General features: G+C 27.0%; 1 protein-coding gene across 2 annotated transcripts; it reads right to left on the bottom strand.

Annotated features, from left to right (window-relative positions):
- Window positions 1-3612: 3612 nt before the first annotated feature.
- LOC110609720 (cycloartenol synthase 2) lies at window positions 3613-11829 on the bottom strand. 2 transcript variants are annotated; one of them, XM_021749497.2, is made up of 19 exons: window positions 11743-11829; window positions 11443-11668; window positions 11165-11353; window positions 9675-9764; window positions 8993-9187; window positions 7714-7798; window positions 7084-7250; window positions 6771-6959; window positions 6469-6582; window positions 6237-6362; window positions 6014-6136; window positions 5584-5682; window positions 5359-5415; window positions 5231-5277; window positions 4840-4983; window positions 4456-4633; window positions 4176-4256; window positions 3975-4058; window positions 3613-3783 (listed from the first exon to the last, which is right to left on the bottom strand). In XM_021749497.2, the coding sequence occupies exons 2-19, from the start codon at window positions 11638-11640 to the stop codon at window positions 3661-3663; spliced, it is 2289 nt and encodes a 762-aa protein (XP_021605189.1). In that variant the 5' UTR covers window positions 11641-11668; window positions 11743-11829; the 3' UTR covers window positions 3613-3660. The 2 variants fall into 2 exon arrangements, with proteins under 2 accessions (XP_021605189.1, XP_043809688.1); XM_043953753.1 differs by having other exon boundaries at window positions 11443-11680; window positions 11743-11824.
- Window positions 11830-17830: the final 6001 nt, after the last annotated feature.

Here is a 17830-nt window from a genome sequence, read left to right as displayed (position 1 = left end):
TTCAACCAGATTTGATTTTTGATGTAGTATCATGCAGTCAAGTTCACCTAACTATGAATGCATAAAGGTTAACTAAGAGAGAGAAATAGAAAAGAGGATAACAGAGAAATCGATAACAAAGAAAAAAATGGCAGAAGATGATGAGATTTAATTTTTATTTTTATAGAAATTTTTATTTTAAAAATAAAAGTAGATGAGTGGTTCTATTTTTATAGATTGTTCCATTTTTATGGATGGAAATAAGAGTATTGGCTGCAAACGAAGTTTTAAAAGATTTATATGATTTAATAGGATTTTTTTTAAAAAAAAAAAAAAATTGGTTAAAATTCAAGAACCAGGTTTAGTTGTCAGTTTTTTTTTTTAATTAAAAATAACATATAATTTTATTATTTTATAAATATTAAAATATTATTTTATTAATAAATATAAAATCCAATTATTAGATTTAGGCACATGTTAAGGGAAAATATTTTCTATTATTCTTTTGGTGCTTATATTATATACACATGAGTGTTGTAAAAAAAGCTGTATTTGATTTTTAATGGAGAGTTTAGGGCTAATATGACCTAAAAATTAATTTTGAATTTATTTGATCCTTCACATATAATTTAAAGGTTGATTTAAATTTTTTGCCAAAAGAATACACTCAGAAGGGTTTAAGTAAGATCTCTGATTTGGTAATTATATAAATTTAGTTGAAAGGAGATGAGAGAATAAAAAAAAATAGGGTACCATTTTGAGCACATGAGTGGGAAAATTTACCTAATCTCTAAGACCCTCCATGGTGATGCCAATTTCTCTCTTACCTTTTTTTTTTTTCTCTTTATCATTTATATAATAATCTTTTATATTCCCTTTCATCTATCATTTTTTTTATTTAATAGATAAATTGTAATTTACAAAAATTATACATGGATAAATTTTATGTAATTTATAGTTTATAATTATTTTTTATTTAAAATGTTTCATTTTATAGCACTAATATTATATTTAAAGACACCATGATTTTATTAAATTAGAATATAGCATAATTGTTAATATTGTTGGATTATTATATTTATTTGTGATATTTAATTTTTAATATACTATATTTTTTATTAAAAAATTATTAAAATAATTAAAAAATTTTTTTAAGTGATGAGATATTTTAATATCTAATTTAATATAATATTCATTATCTATATTATATTAGTGGTAGGATACTCGGTCATAAAATCTTTTTAAAATTTTTTATTTTTATTTTTTTTAAAAGATGCAAAGAGACTGATTTATATTATTAATGTAAAAAGGCAAAGCATCATATAAGAAAAAAGGAGGGCATACTCTATGAGAACCCAAGCATAGAATCAGTCGTTCTAACAATAGTATGAGCGACTTAATTCATTGATCTCCCAATAAAAACATAAGAAAGCCACAGCTCATGAAATAGAGTCTTACAATCATGAATAATCAATGCAAAATAAGAATAGTTCCTTAAAATGGAGAAGCTAAAGCTTGATCCACTACTTCACAATTCATCTCAATACAAACAGGAGAGAAGGGCAATAACTTTAACCAACTCAACACTTCTCGAAAATACAAAACCTTCCCGATTTGTGAATTCCAAAACCTGGAACTACTACAAGTTGGCTTGTACAAGAACTACCTCCAACATCACGAACTATTATACCTAATCCATACGAACCATCTGGCTAAATAGAAACATCCACATTACATTTATATTGACCAGGAAGAGGAGGTTTTCAAAAGACAGACGACATGATTGTTGCACTACAAACACAGCCTTCGCAACCTGCCAATCATGCAAACAAGCTCTAGACCTATTAACCACCATAGATGGGCTCCGAAATTGCTGCCACCATACCACATCGTTATGGTGTATCCAAATACTTCAAAGGACCATGAGCACCTCCTCTCGCTGAACCATGGGCATTGAAGAAATAATACTTTGCAACATAGTCACTAAACTCGAATGATACATCCAACCCACAGATGATAAAAGCCAACAAGACTTAGCAAATGTACAATTATAGAGAATATGTAGATGAGTTTCATTTGCAAAGCCACAAATTGGACATATCTCATCAATATCAATGTGTCGACCTCGAAGTGTGGATTTACAAGGGAGCACTCCTCACAAAATGCGCCAAACCAGCAGCTGGACTTTAGCAAGAACACGAACCTTCCATATCAACTGCCATGGAAAATTTTGAACAATAAAATCTTCATAAAAACCAGCCATAGCAACCCGAAATCCCTCCTTCACCAAATACTCACCCTCTCTATTCAAAATCCAAGTCCAATCATCCAAACAGTTTCTAGTAGTTAACGGAATACTTAAAATCACAGAAGCATCTCTAGAATTAAAGATTTGACAAACCAGAGAAGCATTCTATCAATGATCAACAATCAAATCAGAAGCTGTAAAATTGATAAGCCATCATGGACTTCGATTTAAACAAAAGGATCCTCCTCACAGAAAAGCCATGGATCCTCCTCACACAAAAGCCATGGATCTATCCAAATACTAATTGAAGCACCATCTCCAACACATCTTCGACAAGCTTGCCTAAAAATAGACCGTGAGGCACAAACACTTCACCGTATCTAATTAGGGCTATTACCAACCTCAGTATGAAAAAATTCAAAGTATGGAAAATATTTAGCTTTTAGAATTTTAGAAGCCAATGAATCAGGAGACTTCAAAATTTGCCACTCTTGTTTTGCCAATAAAGCTAAATTAAAATATCTCAAATCTCTATAACCTAACCCTCCCTCTACCTTTATATTATACCTTCTCAAACACTAAATTTAACACTATAACTTTTACTTCTCTTCTTCCGCATAAAAACTAAAATAAAAGTTATGCCAAACAAGCTCTTAACATATTTTCTTAAATTTAACCATGTATTTAAATGGAATATAAAAGAGTTATTTAAAAGTAAAATAAGGTAAAATATTATAACTTTCTCGATCCATAAATATAGTATATCTAAATTTTCAGTGTACCATCTTGGCTTCTCTAGCTTGAGCATACCGTACGTGAGTCGATGAGATCTTATCGTATGGCAACCAACAACACTAGGCCACAAATAAGTGAAAAACCGATGAGCCCTTCAATATTCCTCATTTTTGTTATTCTCTTTTTTAATGATTCGTCCTCTTTACCATCCTATTATAAATTTTTTATTGCTAATTTTCTTCTCTTTCATCTTTCGGACATGATTTTTTTTTCTATAAGATAACCAAATAGCGCGTTTTTATAGTGGTTATTGATTTTTGGTTTCTTGTTTAGTTAGCCTTCAAAATTTCTTATCAAGGACGAGAGGTAACAACATTGCAACACCCAAAAATCGGGTTTGAGTTCGAATTTTTTTACCCAAGAGTAGCTAGGGTTTGATTTTGTGTGAGCTTTGGGCTTGCTTATTTCTTATTAGGTTTGAGTTTTGCAATAATAGGTTAAACTATAACATATCCATGGATCATCACCATATATTCATTTTTTAATGATGAAAAAAATTTAAAAAGTGAACATTTTAAAACCTTTAAATTCTTTAAAAAGGAAAATCCTTCTCTCAAACGGACTATTAAACGACAATCAAACCAAACTCATTAATAAATTATGCATTGTTGATTTTGCATTTACACATTATTTTTAATTTAATGGGTTTGAGAAGACAATAAGACTCGGTTAAGGTATTCTCCAAGTGCCCATATTGGAAAGATGTTCCTATAATTGGAGTAACTTATCATACAATTCTTGTTAAAAACTCCCATTATTTCCTGTACAAAATAAAAACAAATAATAATTAGAAATAAATATCCCATTTCATAACTGACAATAAAATAAAATAAAATATCATTATTCATATTTACCCTTAAATTCAACTTATTATAATTCTTTAAAGAAATGGGAAAAAAACATCTCTTAATAAAAAAAAAATAGCATAATAAAATTTCTTGAATAATATTACCTGTTGTGGAAAATCACCATTGTCCATCATTGAATTGATTAGCACCTTCGCTGCTCGATGTAGAGGCTTTGGGTCCCTTTGGGCCTATTTTACCACAAGTCCATAAAAACCTTAAAACTCTTAATAATTATAATTATTAATAATAAATAAATAAATAAATAATGCTTATTTACCAAAAATATATATATAAATCTTAATTACCTGCCCAGCTTCAATGAGAGCTAGCATTGCCCATGCAGTGTTCACAGTATGTGATTTGCAGTCTTTTAAATTTGTGTACACCTATTAAACAATAATAGAATAAAAAAAATAAAAAGATTAATTGAACAATAATTAATTTCTTTTAAAAATAAAAAAGGTTAATACTAAAATTTTAATATATTAAATAACCAAATTTAATATTTAAAATACTATTAATTAACTATTATTAGAACAATTATCCGTTATTAAAACCGTTAATAGTTCGGAAAGGCCGGCTTACCTTATCTTGACTGGAAAGATAGCTCTCTCCCCAACCACCAGAGGGAAGTTGTTTGGATAGCAAGAATTCACAAGCTTTCCTTATGCAATTGCTGTTGTAATAATTTTTTCCACTTGCTATTACCCCTTTTATTCCAAACCATGTCCCATAAGTGAAGCAAACACCCCATGATCCATACCTAGTTGGAAAATCAATTTAATTATTTTTATGTAAATAATTAAAAAAATACTTTAAAAAATAAAAATAAAATTGTGAGAGTAAAATAATTTTTAGTGAAAGATGAATGTTTTTCTAAATTTAAATACTGAAATAAATAAAGAATTTTGAAAAATAAAAAGGATTTTTGTGTAATAAATAATTATAAATATGAAAAAAAAAACATACCATGAGCCATCAGGGCGCTGTATAGACTCAATGTAATGAACTGCCTTGGAAATACATAATTGTATTTCTTCTTTTCTGTGCTTTGGATATAATTTGGTGAATGATTTTAGTCCTTGAATTGCTGCTGATGTGCATTCCACATACCTACATCATCAGTGGAAATTAATTTAGTAAAATTTTATTAATAATATTATTTAGAAAAAAACTTAATATATAAATCCAAACATGTCTAGATTTTTATAATTTAAATTTTAATTATTTCAGATCCTTTCAATTTTTAAATGGGTTTTATAAGTTATTTTACGTCAAAAAAGTTAATATTTTTACAGGGAAAAATTAATTTATTAATTTGATTTTGGGGTTAAAATTTAGAAAAAAAAATTGTTCTTACTGATAATCTATCATGATATCTCCAAATACTTCAGCAGGATTAAGCATCTGCAAATTAATTTCAACAAAAACTCACATTAAATTTTTACAAAATTACAAATAAAAAGAAAATGTTGTGTATATTAATACCTCTAACCACACATATGATCTGGTGAGCTCATATGATGCAAATCCTCCACTGTTGTTCTATCATATATTTAAAAAAAAAAGTAAAAGTATTTATTTAGATCATAGAGAAAATAAATACAATAATTATAAATTAATATTAATAAAAAATAAAAAATTACTAATTAAATAATGTAATTATCCAAAAGAAGAAGCATATATATAATATAAAATAAAACAATAGAATACCTGTAGTGATAGTATAACGTTAACAGCATCAAATAATTTAGTTGGTTGTATTGCTTCTCCCACAACATCTGCTGCCATTTCAGCTAATAATAATGCTGTCTGCACACCCACAGAATAAATCAAGAATTTGATTCACCAAGACACTTGGATATTTTAATCGAGTGATTTTAAATTAAAAATAAATTAATAAAATTTTTAAAAAATTTTATGTTATAATAATAATAACAGTTCAATTAGAAATTAAGAATTAATTTTTTTTTAATTGAGAATTGGAAATTAAGTGAGTAAAATTTGAGATATCTCAAATTTATTCAAATGCATTTTTTGCTATATTAAGTTTGAGAGTGCATTAAAGATTAGTTATTATAGTGATATTTGAATTATGTGTGAATGTAGGGATTAGTTGATGGATTTGAAAGAAAAACAAAACCTTGAGAGCTTCAGATGTACAATCAGAGACTGGCCAACCATTATCAGGAGTAGAGAAAGGCCATCCTCCCTTTGAAATATGTCTATACCATTGCTTCAAATCCCCTGAGCTGTTTCTCTTAATCTTCATTCAAAATGGAAAATTACAAATTACTTCCTCAAATTTTATTTCATTATTAATAAATTAATCCATATCATTTCATTAAAAAAAAGAAAATACCCACTTGTGTATTTTTTATGAAATTGTGTGCTTTGTTCAGCATTGAACCATAGTAATCTTCACCAAGTTTGGTAGAAAGGATTGCTTGAACAGCAAAAACAACATCCCACAGTTGAGAACCATTATAACCCTGTTATTAATTGATTGAGTAGATTTAATTCTAATATTATTTTTTTAAAAAAAGAAATTATTATATTTAATAATCTGAAAATTAAATTTTAGAATGAATAATGTACCTGCATTTTCATTCCATCTTCAGCCATCCATAGGTAATCTTTTATTCTTGGGAGATGAAACTTGAATGCCTCTGAATTTGGATCCTCCACCCAACAGCAAAGCATGTTCAATACCTATATCATTTGTTTCTATTTTTTATTATATAAACTAATAGAAAAAATTATAAAATTTAATAAGATGAATTTTTTAATTGAATTTTCAGAATTATATGAAATATTTGATATATTTTAGAAAACATAAAAGATTATACAAGTAAATTAAATTGTAATTTTTTTTTTGAAAATAAAAGAGGGGAACAAACCTTATTAACAGGGCCAATGCAGATATAATTAGTATTTTGATCCTCATAATTGAGATGTTTCATCACAGTTTTGAGAGCCAATGGCCTTAGCTTAGAGAAGGGCCACCTTTTAAGTATGGGCTCCACACCCTTATGAAGGAATTCCCATACCATGTCTTGTATCTTTCCATGTGGATAATACAAGTCTTCCTGCCAACACCAATTTTTCCATAATAAATAATTTATTTTTTATTATTTAATTACAATATCAAAAAATAAAAAATATGAAATATTTTCCGTAAATAATTGAAAAGGGAAAGGGAGAAAAAAAAACCTTGGCGCAGAGTGACCTGGCAGTGTCCCAATTGATGTGGTGGTAGGGAAGGGTATAGAGCTCTTTTCTTAGCGATAAAACCAGGGCTGTGATGGGACCCACAAATCTCTTCCCATATAAATACGACATTGGCAGATATACCATACGACAATGGCACCACATTCTTCCTGCAATCCCCTTTCTCTACTTTTATCAAATTTTTTTTTCTATTTCAGAATATTAATTATATATAATATTACTATAAAAAAAAATGAAAATGTCCACATCAATATCTATATATATATATATATATGAATAAATGAGATTCTCAGCTAAGCAGTCTTAATTATTAAACCCCAATTATACGATTGAGATTGGACTTTCTGCAACTAATTATTTATATTTTAAAATTAAATTTTATTTTTTAATAACGTCTTAATAATTCAATTTTCAAATTAGATTACTTGAAATATATAAAAAGATCATGTTCCTATAAGAGAATCTAAATCCTATAAATAAATATTAATTAGTTTATTGACTAATCAATATTGATATTAGTCAGGGTAAATTTTACGTAATATTTTTTTAAAAAAATAATATTCATTGCTTAAGGATAACGTTAAAAAATAAACAGTGTTAATAAAACAGGACCTGGGTGAATGGGAACAACGTAAGGAAGAAGCCATATCTCTGGGGGCAATGGATTATTCCCTCTCCATTCATACGCTCCGAGTACCTATCAAAAATATCAATACAAAATGCCTCTTCTCATCAATTCTATTTTAATTAATAATTTAGATATTTTAAATAATATTTTAAAATTCATTTATTTCACATAAAATATAAATACTCTTTTAAAAAATATTTTCTATATTTTTTAACATTTGAAACACTCAAAAAATTTAACCAACAAAAAATATTTTTCTAATTTTTAAATATTTTATTAAGATTTTTATATAAATTTATTAATATATTTTACTTTTTAAATTAAAATTAAATAATAAAATATAAATTATTTTATTAAAAGATATTTTTTATTATAAAAAATATTTTCAAATATAAATTATTTTTCATAAATAAATAGAACCAATGAATGTCTGATTTTCTTCTATTTCAATTTCTCCTTGTTTATTGTTTCAATTTTGAAGTGACTTAAAAAGATATGTATTTTAATATATAAGCCAGTGAAATCAATTTCTTATAACTCTAAATATAAGTTGAGGGGTGGAATTTTTATTTTGATACTTATAAAAATTAAACTATTTACAATTTAAAAATTGGAAAAAAATGAAAATAAAAGTTGACGCTTTTGCGGAAAAAAAGGGGATTTGACAAGTAATTTATTCTTATTACATCATTATGATAATATATATGTACATGGACCACTAATGAATTATAATGCATTAGCTTCTGTTTTTGTTTGATTGAGATATTATGTATTAAATAATATGTAAATTTCAATTTATATATACTTAAATAAAAAATTTGCAATAATAAATCAGAACCAGACATAATTGACAAAATTTGTCCACCTTCATTATAATTATTTTATATGTTATATATATTTTTTGAAAAAAAACAAGATAATATCATATGATAAGATTTTAAATAAATATTTATTAATTAATTCTTTTTTTTTATATAATTATGTAATTATTAAACTAAAGTCTTGTCTTTTATTTAATGTCTAATTTTAGACAATCACGCTGTCTTCACTCTAGAAAACATTATTCTTATGATATGATTTTATTTGTTTGGTATTATGGTTGAAGTTATTCTTAAAAAAATAAATATATTAATAAAAAAATATTAAAATATATTAAAATATATTGCTCTAAAAAATCATTTAAGTAAATAAATCAAATTTGCTAATGTAAATGATTAAGAGTTTTTTTTTTGTAAGTAAAAAGAAAAAATTATGCATTCTTACTGAAAGCCACATCTTCCCCCATGAAGGAATGTAAGTGACCCCACCATGATCAAGAATCCATTTTCTTGCTTTCTCTAGGACACCGTTTCCACCGTTGATATCTTCCCCAAGCAATCTGAGGGTGACAAATGATAGAGCAGTGCAGAACATGATGCTGCACCCCTCTATATGTAATCCCCACCCCCCATCTTCATTCTGGTATCCAAAATAATATATCCAATCACTAATAATAATAATAATAATAATCATCATCATATAATATAAGAAATTTTTTCAATTAATTTTTTAATTTTAAAAAATATATTAAAATATTATTTTTTAAAAAAATTTACATAATTAATCTATTTATTAATTTTAATTGTTAAATATTTATTATCTAATCTATATGATATAAGAAATTCATTAGTGATTAATTTTTAAATTTTAAAAAATAATTACAACATTCTTAAATTTTTAAAAAATTTTAATTATTTTTCTGTATTAAAATAATTTTAATTTTTTTAACATCTAATGGTTAAAATTAATGAATAAAGCAATGAGTAAATTTTTAAAATTTTTCAATAATATGTTAATGATTTTTAAAATTAGGATATTAAATAATAAATTTTTTATATTATTATAAATTAAATAATGAATTTTTAAAATATTATTATTACTAATATTAAAATAAATAAATAAATACCTGGTGATTATAGAGGTAACGGCGCATTTCTCGACGATGCTCGTCCGACAAAATGGCATTCAAAGCGCCCGTAATATATAAGCTAATCACCTGTAAGAGAAAGACCATATTTTTATTATTTACGCTAAAATTTATTGTTAATTTGAATGTCGATTTTAATTTTATATTTAATTAATTAACCATTTACTTTTTATTTAACTAAAATAATTTTCATATTTATAAAAAAAATTACAATCTTAATTTTTTTTTCACTTAATAATGAATAAACAACCCAAATATTTCAATATAAATAAAATAAATCTTAGATTTGTAATATATTGTTCAATGATAATAACATAATATTTTGTTACATAATTATTTAAATATTAATATATATTATGATAATTTATTTTTATTGGTTATTTGAATCCGTCTCACAATTTATAAAAGATTAACTTATCGAGGTTTATAATTTTTTTTTTCTTTCTAAGAATCAAGTACAGATTTTCTCTTGGGATATGTTTAATATGGTCAAAGGAGTTATATATTATAGGATTATTGTAGGATAATAATTAATCTTCTCTAGTTATAATTAATTTCTAATTAAAATTTATATTAAATTTATATATCAGCTCTAATAAATATATATTCATTGAAATGCAATATTTGAAAGAATAGTAATACTATGAGTTAAATTTTAAGCTCTTAATTTTTTTATTTTATTATATTAAATATAAAAAAAATTGATGGGTTAATAATTAATTTTATTTTTAATATTAAATTAAATATTATGAAAAAATTTATTTTAAAGAATTAATTATTATTTCATAAAAAATAATTAACTTTATTTTACTTAATCCATATTAATATTCTCTTCATTCTAAAATTTTTATACACCGTATTACATATATTAAAAAATTTAATTATTTTTATTAACTTTTTAATTATATTTATTTTTAAATATATTAAATATTAAAAAATATTTTAAAAAGTTAATGAAAAATAAAATAAAATTATAATAATAGTTTAAAAAAGAAAAATTGATAATTATTTTAAAATAATAAAAAAATAAATAAAAATAATAAAATAAAAGGAGTATATTTTTAGAAATACAGCGGAATTTACTTCTGTGCCCAACATCAATATTAGTATTTCTTTAGTACTGTACTCAATAGTCAACGCTATACCCAACGCTTATTAAAAAAAAATAATTAATGGAGATACGTTTATATTTTTTGAGATACACGGATATGTTTCTAAATATAATATATACTCTCTTTTCTTCTATAATTTTTATCTGTTTTATTTTTTTATATATATTTAAAAAATATATTTTTTATTATTATATTTAATTTAATTTTAAAACACAAATATCAACTAGTTAATTTTAGGGTATGATTTGAATATTAATTTTTCTAAAATAAATAAGCAATTCCGGAGTCAAGTTGGACGTGGGAGATATGAATGGAAAATGATGATTAAGCAAGTGTAAGCAAATTGCAGAAGCTTACCAAACCTGGTAGAAGAAACAAAGGGCCACCATAATCACAAGGCCAGAAGCCATCTTCAGCTTGCAAACTTGAGTAGAAACTTACTGCCTTTCTCAATGTGGAACTCACCATTTCCTCTGTAATCTCTTCTTCACTTTTCACTCTCTTCCTTTCTTCCTTCATCTCACATGGATTCTTCTCCTTTCCAAACTTTTCAAATTTTCTTTTTTCAATTTCTTAATCTCTCACTTTATTTTCCATATATAAAAAACAAAAAAAAAGAGAGAGAGAGAAAATACCTGAAGCCTCATTAGAAGATCAGAACTTTGTTTAGCTTGAAACCTGTTGATTGAGAAGTGATTCCTGAGGTTTTCAACTTGAGCTAGCTCTTCAGGTGTTGCAGAATGAGGATCAAATTCCCAGAATTGTCTTCCAATATTATTGTTGGTAGTTGTAAGCCAAGGCTCATTTCCTTCTGACAGCTTCAGCTTCCACATTCTAAAATTCTTGTAATAATCCAAAAACCTGCAAGAAAACCTGCAAGTTCATGTGTTGAGCCTCAAAGAAAATACATAAAAAATAAAAATTGATTTTCTTACTTTTAATAATAATTGAGAATTTTAGCTTATAATAAGGTGGTAGGAGAATAGAAGGAAGAACATGAAACATATGATATATTTGTTTAAAGGTTTTGATATAGAAAGACCGTTTATTCAAGTTCTTATATAGACATGTAGGGTGAAGATTAAAAATTACCAAAATGCCCCTCTAATTAAGAATTTTTTTTTTAAAAAAAAAAGAGAATATCAAGGGTAAAGTGGTTCCAAGATGCTTTTCAAATAGTCCAAAACATTGAAGAGCTTAATTTTAGCCTACTTATAAAAAATAAGGACAATTAGTTTTGGTATATGTGATTTGCACCAATCATTTGAGCTTTATGTACAATCATGTCATTTTCAAAGTTTACACATTAAAATAATAAAAGATATTTATATTTTTAATATTAAATTTAAATTTAGAGTACACTCATAAATATAATCTAATGAGAAATTCATCTCAATAAATATAAAAAACTTTAACTTCTATTTCTCTTGTGGCATTGAAAAAAAATTTTTTAGGGTGAAAAATAGGACTTATATGCTTTTTTTCTAAAGATATTATTGTAAAGTTGTCATAAGTGTGAGATTTTCTATTGCAGCTAGATTTAGTTCATAATCAGTGGTGCAGTGAGTGCTCTTTGGTTTCAGTGCCGTTAAAGTAGTAATCTTAATCAAATACTAAAAAAAGTATTGTTATATTTTTTTTTAGAAGGAAAGGATTGGTTACGTAAATTGAGATATACGAGATTTACGAGAAATATTATTAAATATATTACGTCATAATATTCAGACAGTACACTAAATTAATAATATTTTAATAAATAATTAAAAAAAATTAAAATTAACCACTAAATTAATATTACCATTAAAAATTATGTTTATGCGGAAGTTAAATTTAATTTAAATTATTTTTATTATTTATTTGAATATAATTAGTTTGGTGTACAATCTCAAGTATTTGAAATATTTTTGATATTTATAATTAGAAATAATTTAAAATTATTTTTTTGTATATGATTAATCAATAAAATTAAAATTAATTCTTAACCATTTTATATTATTTTGCTTTTTCAAATTAATTTACTTTATTTTCATATTAAATTAATTTTTATTTTCTGTTGCAATCAAAACCCCACTTTAGTTTGATTTCTACTTTTATTTTATATTTATTCAATAAAATTTATTTTTTTTTCAGCCATACTCATTAATATTGCAATTTATTTTATTTAAAAAAAATTATTTTGGTGATTTTGACATTTATTTAAATAATTTTATTAAAAATATTTTGGCAAAAATATCTTTTAAATATAAATTATTTTGGCAAATAAACATAGGCATGCTTAATCTCACCCCATATTTTGACTAATTTCTCCCCTTCTTTTTTACAAGCAGTAACGTATATAACAAAATAACATGGGTTTCACATCCTCATGAGTTATGAGTTTCCACGCTGCTCTACCTAATAATTTTTCATATCCTTGTCCGTTAGCTTACCGTTATAATAATTTTTTATTTCTTTCCATACACAAATATAAATAGATAACATGTTATTTCCCCTTACTTCTTTTTTTTTTTAAATAGGGGTGGGGAGTCGAACCTTTGACCTCACAGGACTACAAGGATGCACTTTTCACCAGACTAAGCCTCGAAATGCTATTTCCCCTTACTTCTGAAATGCCGTAATTCCCTTAGCTAACGTAAACCATTTTAATTTAAAAAGTTTTTTTTTAGAACGTTTTATTTAAATAAATAATTTCACTTAATTTAGGAATATTAAAAAGACAAAGTATAAAAAATTTTAAATATCTCTAGATTACCATTATTAATTTCTTTGACCAGATGAAATAAACGACAACAATTAGATGGACATTAACTTAATCTGACTAAAATATTTGTAGTTAAAATAGTTTATTTTCGTTGTTTTTTTTATCGTGTACAACTATTGATTACTACACTCATATTAGTTCATTCATTCATATAATTAAGTAATTATAGCAAACTGATAAGTCTATGTAATTTAAAAAATATGATGATGAAAAAATGGTATACTAGTCATACTATATTTTATTTAAAACATTCAATATTGTGGTAAAATTGAAAAAATATGCACACTTTTTTTTTTCACAATTAGTGCTAATATTTTGATAACAGAATAACTTCATTAGTCTCAGAAGCTTTTTTGGTTTTTATTTATTCTTAATAATGTGCAAGAGATCATGGCAATTACTCTCTTCAACTAGCAGCTTTGCAGAGTAGTCGTTGGATTCTTACTTTATTTGCTCTTTTAAGTTGTAGGTGGAAAATCCACCATTGTTGTTTTTCCTTCTTTTTAGCTGTGGGTGTTTTACAAATTCTGTATTTAAAGGTTGGTAAATGAATGAATAAAGTTATCTAGAATTATCAAATTTGGCTTCTCCTTCTTCACTCAATTTCCTTAAATTCTTGGTATCAGTGGTATCAAAGCCGCGTTGGCTCCGATGGGAACTCATCAACAAACTAATGTTGAGTTTTGCAATGAGGTATAAGAAGCGCTCGGTTGGTATAAATTCATATTTGATCAAATTCATTGAATTATGCAAACCTTGCTTTCCAAAATGCAGACCCTTGAAATATCTCAATAGAATTCTAGCCACGCTAATAGAGAAAATAAAAACCCCTTTGGGCAGAGGTCTCCAAAAAATACCTCTCACTAAGGAACACTTTCCATATTAACAACTAGTAGAAACTTAAGCTTCACTTCCAAAAGTTTGATGGCATAGATGCTCAAGGGTGGTTGTACAAAGCATAGCAGTATTTCAAGTTCTGGGGTATTGCAACTGATCAACTAGTCGACCTCACTTTCTTTCGTCTTGAAGACATCACCCTACAGTGGCATAGGTGGTACGATAAATTCCAAGGTTCCGTAACATAGGAGGAATTCACTAAGGCTCTTCTTATAAGGTTCAGTCCTACAGATTATGAAGACCCTTCAAAAGCAATCACTCGCCTTAGACAAACCTCTACAGTTGCTGCTTATCAAGAAGAATTTGAGAAACTTTCTGATTCAATTGATAATTTGTCTCAAACCTTTTTGGTGGGATGTTTTATTGTAGGACTTAAAGATGATATCCAGTTAGACGTAAAAATCAAACAACCTCGGCGTTTGATAGACGCCATTGGAGTAGAAAAATGGATTGAAGAGAAGCTGAATTTACAAAGAAAAAATATAACTGGTGGCCTTATCACTTGGACCAGCTAGAGCAACGTGCAATCGAGCATTTCGGGTCCTCCACCTGCTTCCAAAACCTCAAACAATCAGTCCTCTTTCTATAGAATTTCTAGCTAGGAGGCAAAAGTGAGAAGAGATAAAGGATTGTGTTACTACTGTGATGAGTGGTACAACCCAGGCCATTGCTGCTAGAGGCCTCAACTCTTCGCCATAAAAAATAATTTAGAGCCTGAGATCGAAGAGACTAGCCCGCTGGAATTTACAAAAGTGATAACCGACATATCATTACATGAAATGGTTGAATCGGACCACCCTCAAACCTTGTGGTTATAGGAAAAATTAAAGGGGTGAGATGTAGCTATTCTCATCGACAGCGGTAGTACTCATAATTTCATGGATCAAAATTTGGTCGATTTATGTGGCTTAATTGTAACTCAAAGTCAATCTCTAAATTACTATTGCTAATAAAGAAAAAATAACTTGTCATGGAAGATGCCTCATCCTCTCATTGATCATTCAAGGATATCATACTACAATTGATTTTTTTGTTCTCTCAATTGCACCATACCCAATTGTTTTGGGAATTCAATGGCTAGCAACTCTCGGACCTATAGAGACCGACTATGCTGCTCTCAACCTAATAGCAAACCCATCTCAGTAAGACTATATCGTTATCCTTTTTATCAAAAAACTGAGATTGAAAAAATAATACAAGAGCTGCTCTCATTAGGATTGATTCCTCCTAGTAGGAGTCCCTTCTCATTGCCAGTTTTGTTAGTAAAAAAATCTGATTGAAGTAGGAGATTTTGTATTGATTACAGGGCCTTGAATGATGTCATGATAAAGAATAAATTTCTTATTCGAATCATTAATGAACTTTTGGATGAATTGTATAGCGTTGAAGTTTATTCAAAGTTAGATTTACAATCAAGCTACCATTAAATTTGTGTCAAGGAAGAGGATATACACAATATAGCCTTCAGAACACATGAGAGATACTAGGAATTTGTAGTAATGGCCTTCGGAATCACAAATTCCCTAGCCACTTTTCAAGCTTTTATTAATGAGATTTCGCCCATATTTAAGAAAGTTTTTTCTAGTACTTTTTGATGACATTCTTGTGTATAGCAGGAATTAGCAGAAACATGTCATCCACATGGAAATTATTTTACAAACTCTCACTACTCATCAATTATTTACCAAGTTGACAAAAATTCCAATTCAGGATTACTGAGGTGGAATATTTGGGGCACTTGATTTCAAAGCAGGGAGTAGCAGTTGATCCAAAAAAATAGAAGTGATTAAAGATTGGCCAATACCTACCAATCAAAAAGGCATACGAGGATTTCTCGGTATTATAGGCTATTATAAGAAATTCATCCAAAATTTTGGAGGTGTAGTTATCCCTCTTATTTGTTTATTAACTAAATATGTATTTTCTTGGAATACAACAACAGCAGAGGCATTTGAGAAGCTCAAGGAGGCACTGTCATCTCTTTCTATATTAGCCTTGCCAAATTTAACTCAAGAGTTTATCGTCAAAAGTGATGCATGTGGTATAGGGATAGGAGCAATTTTGTCACAACATTAGAGAGCAATAGCCTATTATAATGAAGCATTGAAAGGGGCAATGTTAGTGAATCCAGAGATCACAGTAGACCAAAATACACAGCAGAATAAAAATTTTGATCTCTAGATTACCTCCCAAGAACCAAGTGATCCGTTTAATTTGAAAAGAATGATTCAAATTCTAACATTTTAGAAGCTTTCAAAATATTTCGTGAACTCCAGGTGCTGCTTCTTGCGAACACTTTCTGTCGGTATCCACACGAATGGTTGCCGTCTAAAGTGCTAGCTCTTCAAAAACGACTAGGGATTCTCTACTTCCCTTTCACTAAAAAGTGCATGAGTTCTCAACTCTCTTACCCATAGAGAATATATTTCTATTACATGTGTTCTAACAAAAAACAAATACTGATATATTTATCCAATTCAAATTGGAATGAAGAGAGAAACGGTTGATATCCTATTCATATCAAATACATGTTGGTTTATTAATATTATATAATAATAATAATAATAATAATAATAATAATAATAATAATAATAATAATAATAATAATAATAATAATAATAATAATAATAATAATAATATTATTATTATTAATATTAGATTAATGGACATCAAGTCTATTAATAATGCCCAGCTCAATAATGCATTCTTTGTATGTGATCCGATAGGCCCACATCAATTGGTAGTAGGCCCAATTTTTATGAAAGCCTACAAGTCATAAGTGGCCTCTAGCAAGATATTATAACTATCCAATTAATATAAGGATCGATTGTCCAATTAAAACTTTATAATAGAACATGCATTAATCCCTTTATCACACAATATATAGTTTGAACATAAGTCATGTTTAGTATGATACTCATATTATTCAAACTTATGATTACTTGATCTCAAAGTAGACTGATAAAATCAAATGTCATTGATAATACTATCAATTTATTTGAGCACGACCATGCATTTTTCAGTCTGACTTATCGAGAGGTCTAGAAGATATTTCTCTCAGAGAGGGACAAATTCTATTTTGATTGTTTAATATCCTCTACATAATTTCTATAATGCCTAATCATAATCTTTATGATTATCTGATTAAAAACAACATTTGATTATGTCAAAACATAATAGTCCTTATATCGGACACTATAACAATCTCAAGTCTAATGATGAATTTGTAACTATTATGAGATTCATTGGAGATACTAAACCATTTAGTGATCTCAGTGTGGGTCTATCCAATACTTTTTCTCTAACAAGCATTTATGATATTGATTTGCATCACCATACGCATAATCATCTCATGATTATGCATA

Source organism: Manihot esculenta, chromosome 2 (genome assembly GCF_001659605.2).
Source record: "Manihot esculenta cultivar AM560-2 chromosome 2, M.esculenta_v8, whole genome shotgun sequence".
In the NCBI taxonomy this organism is placed as follows: domain Eukaryota; kingdom Viridiplantae; phylum Streptophyta; class Magnoliopsida; order Malpighiales; family Euphorbiaceae; genus Manihot; species Manihot esculenta.
Note: the sequence above shows the minus strand (reverse complement) of the source record. Positions and strands in the feature narration are given on the sequence as shown.